The sequence below is a fragment of the Rhopilema esculentum genome, chromosome 8 (genome assembly GCF_057945365.1).
Source record: "Rhopilema esculentum isolate cy_ngs chromosome 8, ASM5794536v1, whole genome shotgun sequence".
NCBI lineage: Eukaryota > Metazoa > Cnidaria > Scyphozoa > Rhizostomeae > Rhizostomatidae > Rhopilema > Rhopilema esculentum.
Genome location: NC_142822.1, coordinates 9,076,639 through 9,088,403, shown reverse-complemented (window position 1 = coordinate 9,088,403; position 11,765 = coordinate 9,076,639). Strand labels below are relative to the sequence as shown.

Sequence of the window (11,765 nt, the reverse complement as noted above, 5' to 3'; positions counted from 1 at the left end):
ATGAATCTGCTAACTTAACAATATATGGCAATATGGAAAATGTAGGCATACAGGCAATTTTACTTGAACTTCTGAAAAGCAATTATTACCATTTTGGAAAAAAAAGATGTCACCATCGACTGGCATCCCTTTTTCTTAGAAATGTCTTCTTCAGAATCCTTGGAAAAGTGCCCCTTTTTTAAGAAAAAGACCCACCTACTACCTGTGCTTGTCCAACATGGAAATTCTTCTGGTCTCTAACAAAAAGGTTACAATTACACTAAAGGGTGAGAAAAGAAAATTCGTCGTTTACCCCTAAAAATATCATTTTGTGCCTACGGACAAATTGTTGGGGGGGGGGGGTACAATGTAACTATTTATACTTACTTTCTCGAAAGTTCTTACTATTTACAGATTATTCTTATGATAATGACGACAAAGATGATTGGTGATTATGATCCTGATGTTAATCGAAAAAGATGATAATTTTGTTACCATGACAATAATGATGATTATGATGATTATAATTGATTGTGATGATCGTTGTTGTTGCTGCTGTCGTGATCATCCAGATAGCGGCGCCAGTGATGTTGACAGCGGCCATTCCGCATAGGAATTCCGTGGCAACAGGCACCTATGAACAAACAGGCAAATCCATGGTCTTTCAGTAAAAGAAAATTCGTTTGCCTTTAGCTTTAATATACAGGTTCTCTTGTTGACATGAGAATCCTCATTAATAAAACCGGCGAGGATGCGAATCAGCTTGTGTGGGTTGCCATAATGCTTGAAATTTCTTGAAATCTGTGTTTTTGGCCACCAGTGTATATCAGCCACGTAGCCGCAGGGGGGGGGGGCACGGGGGCTGTGCCCCCCAAATGAATATTTTGACAACAACTTGCCCCCTCTGGCTACAATTTTTCCAAATGGTAATCTTTTACCATTTCTGGAAGGTAAGCAACAATAAACCTGTTGAATTTCAAAATATTTCATGTCTTGAAACATTCAAATGTGACCTGTGCAGCTGTGGCGTTACAGAATAGAGAAATAGGTGGCATGTAGAGCCACTGCAAGGCAAGTGCAAGCAGACCAAAGACCAAGGCGATGTGCACTCTTTTTCTATAAGAATAATTTTATAAGAACACAAGCCTCAAAATTGGTCAAAAGTTAAAAACAAATTAAGAACAAGCTGAGGCTGAGCTATTGTAAAATGAAATTTTTAGAAGCGTTTTATCTAAAAACGAAGACTTTTAGCAATGTGTAGGTGCTTGTTGGGTGAATTCTCAAACTTGTCGGCAAATGAAGGTTGCCTCACTCACTTTGTTTGCAAATGAGACCTGACTACCTCCCTAGAGCGAAAAAGCAAGCTCTCGCACTGCTTACAGCCTGTTAGATTAAGAACAAATTAAGAACAATCCAGCCTCAGATTTTCGAAAAAAACGAAGAACAGTCAGGCTGAGCCTTAATTTACTGGTTTTTATATAAAAAATGGAACACACCTTTTCATCAGAGTGCCTTGACTCTTTAAAAAAAACCTAACTCGAGCTTTATCTTTTGAGGAATTTCCAGCTGAGTGGCTACGAAAAACATGCAGTTTCCTTTTTTTGACATTTTGTAATTGATTCATTGTTCTATTTTTGACTTGTAGTGGCTTTGTAACCACTATAACCACTATGTTCATAGTGGCTTGATTTAGTCCAATTATTTCTGTTTGGTATTTATTTGTTTTTTTTGTTAAAAGCTTGTCCCCTACCCCCTCAGGCATGGCTCTTGCTCGAGTTTTCCCACCCCAGCAGAAATCTTCAGCTACGTGGTTGGTGTATATAGTGTCATGTTCTCAATGTCCATTTCTGATAAAAAGTCGTTGATTTACAACAATTTATTCAAAGATAAACACGTATACGACATGACCTCGTATTCTCGAGTGCCTGGTCTGGATTCCTCTTTGCAAGTTACATCAAGGTCACTCAATGTGATTATGACTGAGTCCAATGACGACAGAAAGTGGTAAACGTCCCGTTTTTGGGTTAAAAATTAATTTCGTGATAAAGCTGGCCTGTTTTTGTTTACCGTCTTGTTTATTTATTTTACCTCGTTCGCGTAGCTTGAATTCGAGACATGCTAAGGCTGCAGGTTTATTTTCATTGCTGTCGATCCTAAAAACAAATATGCTGCTATGGAGGGGGGGGGGAGGAAAGATCTGCTGTTATGGGGGGGGCGGGGTCAGAGGTTCATAAATGCAAAAAACTTTGTAATCGATTGTTAGCAATGTACTTGAGCCTAATCTCGTTAGAGACATTTTGGAACGAGCGCTCAAACTTATGCACGCGTACACTGGAAATGAGAGTGGTCGCTGTGATCAGTTTAAGTTCGCTCGCACGCGTTTAAGAGTAGGTCTCGTTTCTACTCACAGGCGCTCACCCGCTTTTTGTTAAAAAACCTCTCTTACAAACCTATTTCCTCCCGATAATAACCTTTTCTGGTAACCTCTGCCAACGTTATTCATACAAGCCATTTTTTGTTTCTCAGGTGCATACATCAACAGTTCAATAGAAACCAACAAATAAAGAGACCATTCTTTAAAATTCACTGTGCACAATGCATTACTGATATCACTGAAAATTGCAGTGAAAATTTGTTAAAGTATTGTAAAAACTTGGCTTGCTAGCAAAGATATTTTCCCTTGTACTCTTGCAGTGGCACTTCGTTGTCCGCTGAGTTAAGCCAACGATTGAAGCATCCGACGTACCTAAGGCACAAAATTCACAATTGAGGTAACCAATTTGAGAATCATAACTTGTTATAGGTTTAGTTTGATTATTTATTATAATTTGTTATAATTTGAGACTCTTGGTATGAATATTTAAATCACTGCAACTACAAAATTCATTTGGAAAACTTTTATAAAAACTTGGATTCTCTTTTTTAGAACGCTATCAATTTTGAAATGTCAGCGGAGGCTTAACGTTTAGGGGGCGGGGGGAGCATAGTATAGGTCTTGCCCAAATATTATTGCTTCAAATTTCCCAAATGGCCCAGAAATTTGACAAATTTTGCCTGATCGGGGGAGGGGGGGTTCAGCCCCAAAGGGCCACTATGCCAAGGTTTTCCACTTTAGGCACTTTGGGTGCTCTTATTTCAAGTTATCTTTTTCTAAAAATACTCTCTTAAAGTATAATGTCCTGATTATGTTCCTTCTTTATGTTATGTAATGTTGTACCATCTTTGATTCACTATTATATTATGCTTATTTTGATGAATTGTGTGAAGTAAAATGTAAATCATAAATGAACTAGAATGAGTTGAACTAGGCACCGAACCTCTGAACCTGGAAAACATCAATCAAAAACCAAGAAGAGTCTAAACCACAACGGAATCGGCTCAGTCCCATTGCTCTGTCTAACTGACAATATTCAATAAAGAGATCTTACAGAAGTATTTTTACTTTTTATTGTTGCAATCCCTAGATATTTCGAATTTTTCAGTTACTAACGCTAAAAGAATTTATTCGTCTTCAAAACATTCAAAGTTATAATTTTCTGTTTCCAAGTGGATTGATATAAACCGACCCACTTTGGTCAGATATCAACCCGGAATGAATGGGGCAGGAAATGGCTGTTTTATAATATCTGTGGCAACAAATTGAGCTCTAAACCCGAAAAAAGATACTCGGTGTGAGTACAAGGCCTGTGAACAACTCTATTATCTTTGCGTTAATTTAACCAGTCAAAATTGGTTTCTGTCTCTCGAATTCTTTAACATTCTTCATAGAAATAAAAAGATCTGTAACCGTGGCATCCTGACAGTAAAATTGTTAAGAACTTCAAAAACCCCAATTTCAATGTTTTGTTTGCAATCTCTATTTTCAGATTTTTTTCAATCAGGCCAATGAAACCATGCTTGATTTCGTGTTCAAGAAACATGTTTAGTAACGTAGGCCAAAAAGTTTTTTTAGAAGAGTAATTGCTTTCTAGCTTGAAACTAAAAAGGCTAACTAGAAATAGCCTAGGAACTAGTGACATCATCTAAGTATTGACGGCAATCGACAGGTGCTAAAGAGGCTTTCAACTTACACGCTCATTGATTGGCTAACATTGATCGACAGATGGCTTAAGCCACTTCTATATCGGTTGATTGCCTTTAAACATAGGCCTTATCTGTTTATTATTTTTCAATCACCTTGCAACTTTTGACCAATAAGGTCAAGACTCATGACTAACTGCTCAAAATGAAGACAGAAAAATCCTGAGTCCTGAAACATAGCGGTCACATTGCCCACGACCACGAGTATCAAATTCTATAAAAAAATAATAAAACCAATTTCCCTACTTACCCCCCACCTTAACTCATTGTTTTTCTGAGAAAAGTTTCAGAGCTAAAGACTTTTATCCGAAGGAAAGATATACTGAAAATATTGAAACGAGCAATTAAAAGTAATTATTACGTCGCCATGAGCTTAAATGGCATATTTTCCTTGGAATAAATGAAACAGTACATTAAAGAATATTCGAAGAGTTAACTCTTTGTATCTGAAATCATTAGTGGCGCCAAAGAGATCTACAGTTCTTCTAACAGAGAAAGATTTGATGTCGATTGTATTACTTGAACAAGATCCTGAGAGTGAAACTGGTAAACTTTCCATTATCAAAACCATTATTTTTGATAAATCTTATGATAAAATAGTGTTTTGGCAAATTTTTCTACCAAATGTTGATATTTTAACATGAAAAGCAGATTGAAAATTTACATACTTTTTAGTGGAGCCAAACCGTGTCACTTCAACCATGTGGAGCTTCCAATAATCAAGTAAACCTTTGTGCCAAACTTTGATCCGTTGCAACTGGCCTACATTTCTTGAAGTGACAGCAAGAAAATCTTCCACACTTCCACTTGCAATGTATCGGCTTAAAAAAGAAACCGGAAATATGTGACATTTATGCGACCGGGTTAGTTTTAGGATCGCAAAAATCATGTGCAACAACAAATCAAATGAGAAAAATTTCTACCCCATTTGGTGTGTAGAACAGGACGGTTCTAAGCTGCTACTCCGAGTTTTACACATAATGCTATCATCAGACAACTGTAAAACAATTTCTAGAGGAGTTTATACATTGTTTGATCATTTAACACCATTTACTGAAGAATATAACACCAGTTCGCAAATAAAGGGAAATTAAAATACTTTTCTTAATGACAATCTGTAGTTGACAGTGGAAGCACCTTGCATGTCAACATCGGGGAACCATGAATAAGCAAAATTTTCAATTATATTATATATACTTTTAAGTTGGACAAGGCCATCTAATTTCAATACGTTTTGCATTAAATGGCACCAAAATGTTTCAATTGCCTTTTTTCCGTTCTTTCAAACTGACTGACTTTCGTTTCTCAAAAACTTTGAAGCAAGATTGTTCTGAATTTGTTCTTTAATCATTAGGGCGTAAGATTAAAAAAATTAGTCACGTTGAAAATGCAAAATTCAGGTATTGTTTCGAAATAAAATTAGGAAAGATCTAGGCTGCGAAAGTTGTTTTTAGATTTAGATTACACCTCATAGTTTTAAAGAAGGTCAAGTTTAGCATCATCGATGTTGCATTTTACAGCACCTCGGTCTCAGCTTGCTCCTAATTTCTTCTTATCTTTTTGACAATATTCAGGTCCGCGTACTTTTTTTATAAATAGGATGTATATCATTTCACGACCTATCAGTTTCATTGCTGTACTGTGATAAAAATCTTCCCTCGCACCATCAAACAAAGATAACGGATCATTTTCTTTATTACTTACTCTTCCAATTCAATTTCTTCTGAAACCCCATTATCGCCAATCAATTTCATTCTTGCTGCCCCTGCTGTGAGATCAGTAAAGGGGCCTTTGGCCGTGTGAAATGTAACTTTGTAGTGATGAACTGCAAATGGAAAATAAGTTGCAATGTATGACATATCATTGATAAATAAACTAAAAATGGGCTTTGTTTTATACGATGTGAATAAAGAAATCATCAAATCAGAAAAAGAAAGTGTTTAAGAACCTAGCATATTCTCTTTATTTCTTTGTTTTGCTGTACATATTTACAATGAGAGGGATTTTTAAAATTGGTCTGTTTAATATAGACATAATAAACATAGTATAAACATAGCATAATACACCATCCCCTAATGATACGATGATATAATCAAAAACATGACTTGACAAGAATCGAGGACGAACAAGAGGAAGTCGTTTAATGAATTTGGTCTCACTCATTAAAAGGCTTTCTTGCTAGTCTCCCCAACAGATCAAATCTAGGGACTACGGTTTTAGGGGGTCGATTCCATCGTTGAATTTTCTTGAGATAGTTCTTTGCAAACCTCCTCCCTGTTTCTCTCATATGTAAGCCACTTGAAGGATCGTTTCTTGCAATTTAACGGTCAAACTTTGAAATAAACACAAAAACCAAGCAGGGAAAACTTCTGGCTGAATACACACTTTTCAGAAATCAATTTTTCAGAAAGGAGTATTTTTCGCAAATAGCATTTTAGCCAGCATATAAAAAATGATCCTAAAATTTTGTCTTGAAACACGTGATTAGAACTTCCTTTTTACATTGACTTAACAGGAAAGCCTGGAAACTTTAATGGGATTCTGTTATAATTTATGATAAGGTTGATGCCTTTCTTAAGATGGCTCTTGAATAATGTCATCTTGATTATCAAATATACTATGTTGACAATATTTGCACCTTAAAAACCTTCTTTGCGAAGATTCTGAAACCAGAAGCATTTTCTAAAAAACGCTTCAGGCAGTTAATAAAAGGTAACTAACCGCAAAATGGGCTGCCTCCAGCGGTCCTGAGGTAAAACTTCCCAATGGCCTTATTCTTCTGCTCCACAGCGTTGTAGCCCATTATAGGACATCCATCCAAAGGACATAACGCGCATGACGTGTTTTTAAATCCTTTGTAACTTTCACATGGAAACGCAGAGAAAGGGCAATGGCCATCGATAGACTCAATGAAGTAATGAACTGCTCGGTAGTGGCTGCAGGTGAAGAATGACACTGCGCCTGCATGTAAGGAAACCTAACTTCATTGCAGCTGCATATTAAAACATACTTGGTTTAGCGACAAGTTTTAAAATGACGTCATCAGCATAGGCTGTAACCCAGTCCTCCTTAACATCACAACCCCAGCATCGTACACATTCTGAAAAACTTGATAAGATAAAATCGCCTTGCGCCTTAGTCAGCTAACGGTTTTTTGTCAAAATCGTAATTGGGGACTAGAAAGCACATATCCCTCCTGGATGTTTTATACATCAAATCTCAACAGGAATGACTTAACAGGAATGACTTAGCAGAAATACATTGATTAGTAAGTAGTTCAATGACAATAGTAGAAATACAGAAAAAAATACTTCTACTTCAAATCTAAAAGCAGAGGGGCCATTGACTGACTGATAGTGAGTTCAAAGGCAGTGATACTTAATTTGATTTTAAAAATTTACTTTAACAATATCAATGGTCACGTCACATTTCTAGAACATCTATTTTCATAAGCATTATAAGACCCTCTATAAATTTTGATATTTTTCATAAAACATTATCCTTACAATTGACCGCAGTGTGACTAAATAATGGGAATGCATTAATAAAAAACTTGTGGTGTGCAGTGTGTCAGTCATTGGATAGATATACATACATACCATCATCGCGGGAACGACAACCTTTCTGTTCATAACCACCATTTGGATAAAAATCTAGGTGGCCCACAGGCTCTCGGATGCCATATCCACTCACAATGAAGGTTTTAGAATCAGTGTGAATGACATCAACAAAGTCAGCATCACTAGAATCCAGCCTCACATCAGTGTGCTCCTGCTCAAAGTGAGGCGCTGCAACATCAAGACCTGGATAGGCAAAGCAAAAGCTGCTCACCATGACAGTTTCTCAGAGGTATTTCAACGATAAAGTAGCAGAAAAACACTGTTAAAATCGAGAAAAACCCCGTTTGATTACTTCTTTTGAATGGCTCAGGGTTTTACCTAGGCATTTGCTAAAGGACAAAGAAGCAATGCAGACCTTTCTGAACCAAACGTGGTTATGGGCAACACATATATTTTACCAGTAACCCATAGACATTAAAAAGCGGCCTAGAATTAACTTGACATGGGTATGGCACTCTTCGCAACCTGTGGATCTAAAATAACTTATAAGAACCAAAAGGGCTAGGTCAAAAAGCTAACCCCCAAACTTTATTACCTTGATTAACAAAGCAAATAACATGCATTGATATTAGGATTTTCCTATAGGAAAATCTCTTCTCACAAGAAAAACATTTTTTTGGCGGTTGGTAAGCCTTCCAAAAGCATAATAGATTACCTGTTATACGCCCAATAGTGCCATTGACCTTTTTAATATTTCTCCCAGCGTACCCTGCCACGTGAGCCCCAAGACCAGAACCAATCATGTAAACATGTGATAAACTCATTCCAAATTGGCTTTCCAATAAATTTAGCAAGGCACTAAGCTGTGCTCCCACCAATCGGGCGTTTCCTGCAGCCCTGTGGTATGGAAACTTGGCACCATTTTCCCAGTGGACCACGATTACATTTGCATCTTCGACCTTCAGTAGTTTGTCGATGAGGAGGCGCATGTAAAACACCGTTGCTTTTTCTGCAGATTTGGACAAAAAATTTTAAGTATACCAAGCACAGAAGTGTTACGTCATCAAAAATACATTGTAAAAATTTCTTAATTTTGACCACGTAAATCTGAAAAACAGAAGAACGGCATAAAATACCAGTCAACATGCAAAAGCAGTTAGATATGCTCAAAATGGGGCGAGATGTTGTCAATAAAAGAGTTCAAGTTTGCTAACGGATAACTGTTATTCTGGCCTGGTTCAGAAGTTATGGACCAAGACCAAATTACATAGTTCACCAAATTACAGAGGTTTGATTTAAAGTCTGTGCTTATGTTGTCATATCTCAGCCAATTTGCAACATATTCACCTGTTTTTTGGACTTGCTACAAGTCTCTCTCTTTAAAGAAAGGGAAAAAAGAAAAAATTGGAGGGAATGAGAGAGACTTGTAGCAAGTCCACCTGTTTTTGAACAATTAAATGTATTTCATAATGATTTTTTGGGATATATGGTCAAAATTGAAAAATTTACAAAATAGAGTCTCGTGTCGTCATCACTTTGGTACTCTTTTGATGGCGACACAAGAAAAATAAAAGAACAATTACTTACAAGGGGCCCTGCATATATTTACTACTAAATTTGAACCAAAATATCTTTTTTAACAATAATGTCTTGTTTAAATTTAAGAATAAAATGAATCATGCATCAGTAAGCCTTGATAAGAATAGGCCTTGTTATGTATGATTCACCCAAAGATCTCTGCAAGTCAAAGCGGATCACAATTCCTTTTCCCAAAAAGAAGTCTTCGGATCATGAGAGCTATGAGTGCTGTAGCAGAGCCATAGAGGGCAATGTGACCAAACATATTCTAAACAACCTAGTGATATCCTTAGAAGTGACAATTCCTTTGATAGATGCAAGGCAGCTATAATTTCCAATATATTAACTGCACACACAGATAAGGACAGGCTTACACCAGCATAAGAACTGGTAGCTCTCAGCTCTTAGTTCTCAGAACCTTCCTTTCTTCTAACGCATGTCATTGTACTTATGTTGCCTTATTTTACAGTGAAGAAATTCAAACGAAATGATCTATTGGTGGGGGATGTGTTGGGATCTATTGGCTCGCTCGTCTCCCAAAAAATAGAGCACTTGTGCTTGGCGTAAAATGTGGTGAAATGTTAAATCATGAACAAAGATGAATTTTAACAGAAATTATTGAAGCTCATTGCTAGTGAATGTTTTGTATCTCATTTCGGAATTAAACCTATATTGTATTATGTCAAATCCATTTTCGCTCGTTTTTTTAAGAATATACTTTTTTCTAACACTAAGAATTGATTTGCCAGAGAAAAAAATATAGAGTAGTTGACTAGCTTCAGATGACAAATAAAAATAATCAATGCTTCTTTAAAAATTTACTAACGTACCAGACAATATACCTTGGGTACTAGACTCACTTGAATGAGTCACTTGTATGAGTCTAGTACCCAGGGTACAGACAATACGACTTTTGAGACAAGCCAGCCTTGCTACAAAAATTTCGTGAAAAGTTTTTATTCAGTGGTCTAAGAACAATTTTTAATATGAAGTTTGCTGAGAATCAAATTTGAAATAAGAACAGCATTAAAGACAGTTGAACCACAAATTAAAAAAAACTAAGAATCGAGACTATGCAGAAATTACCTGGTTCTTATAACAATAATGTATACAGTCAAAACAAATCAATTTGCAGTGCAATTTGCAAGAGATGAAGAGATACTTTACCTAAATACCCATGAACAACAAAAATTGTCGATTTTTTTCCATCAAAGGTAGATGTCTTGACAGACGACGGATCAGCATCACTCAATACATCCGGGTTAGCTTTTTGAGCTCGTGTGTACAACATGAATTTGGTGCCGACAACTTGCGGCGAATCTGGTAACTGGACCAGGGATCTACTAAATGGGGGGTCATTGTTGAAGCAGCCGTATGGAGGGTAGCATTTCTCTTCACCTGAATAAAAATGTAAATTAAAAAACATCATTGAAGAAGTTTTTTGGCTCATAGACTCTTTAAAGAGGGTGTACTGGTTTTCTTCCAACATTAATAGAATTTCTCATTCTTCTCTCTCGTATTCAAGTATACACTACATTTCTTTTTTGTTTTTAATGATAACCAGAAACTTTCAGAATCAAACATTTGAATGACACTGAATTGTACTGAATTGAATGAAATGTCGTTTGAACTTGTTGAGTTGAATTTCTTCGCACAGTTAAATAATTTTTTCTTAAAAAAACTTCAAAACTTTATTGACTAACATATATAGGCGAATGAAAAATTGACAAAGAAAACCAGAACGATTTGTCTCACCTGCTACAAAAGATACTAGCAAAATCAAAAAAATAGACTTTGCTCCAGCCATCTTAATCTTCGCGTAACGAATCAAGTACTTCTCGAAATGGTTTCGACTTGAGGTCATTTTATAAGATAGGAAACAATGTTTGCACATAAGCTGAAGCCTTCTTAGGTGCAATAAACAGACGCTTTGAGACAATTCAGCTGTACCCAATTGAGTCAATTATTAATGTTGCGTCATACATTGCTATGAAATGTTCACAAGCAAAGGCAAAATTAGGCCACAAATATAAACCTTTTCAGCACATATTTGCAGGGCTATTCTGATACTTGATTGAAACAGAAGTTTGGTTGGCATATTGAAATATCACTGTCTTATCAACTGAGTCAATGTATGTTTCAACATTTGTTCAGTTAAGCACAGTTATCGAAATTCTATTGTAAAACTATGAATTTAACATCAAAATCAAAAACCTTACTCCAAATGAATCTAACAATTTCCTTTATAACCGGGTTTTAAAAATCCTTCTCTGCTGTCAAATTAGTATTCTGTCTAACATTGCCGTAAGTATCATCAAAACACACATGTTAAATCAGCCAATAATATGAAATATTTAAGTTGGGCCTATAATATGTAGACCAAGAAAATTATCAATAGACTCTATCATAGACCAATGTATTGAAAGAAAGATTCAGGTAGACCAGATCGATGTTACAAAAAAATTAGAGTCTTAGAAACGAAAGCATTTTTCTATCTAAAGTGGGTTTCCACAATGATAGTTTATAAAAATCATCGGCATTTTAGTCCAAGGTCTTGTAATCTAAAGT

General features: G+C 36.1%; 1 protein-coding gene across 1 annotated transcript; it reads right to left on the bottom strand.

Moving 5' to 3' along the window:
* Window positions 1-2,551: 2,551 nt before the first annotated feature.
* On the bottom strand, window positions 2,552-11,105 carry LOC135694484 (pancreatic triacylglycerol lipase). Its single transcript, XM_065213250.2, has 8 exons — window positions 10,953-11,105; window positions 10,365-10,595; window positions 8,335-8,628; window positions 7,659-7,862; window positions 6,781-7,020; window positions 5,764-5,884; window positions 4,728-4,880; window positions 2,552-2,725 (listed from the first exon to the last, which is right to left on the bottom strand). The coding sequence occupies exons 1-8, from the start codon at window positions 11,089-11,091 to the stop codon at window positions 2,641-2,643; spliced, it is 1,467 nt and encodes a 488-aa protein (XP_065069322.2). The 5' UTR covers window positions 11,092-11,105; the 3' UTR covers window positions 2,552-2,640.
* Window positions 11,106-11,765: the final 660 nt, after the last annotated feature.

Excerpts from the sequence above, each read along its gene's own strand:
- LOC135694484 (XM_065213250.2), bottom strand. The coding sequence starts at position 11,091 with ATGTGCAAACATTGTTTCCTATCTTATAAAATGACCTCAAGTCGAAAC. Across the intron at positions 7,021-7,658 it reads TTGTCGTTCCCGCGATGATG|GCGCAGTGTCATTCTTCACC; the intron begins GTATGTATGTAT and ends CCTTACATGCAG. Across the intron at positions 2,726-4,727 it reads CGGTTTGGCTCCACTAAAAA|GTACGTCGGATGCTTCAATC; the intron begins GTATGTAAATTT and ends TTTGTGCCTTAG.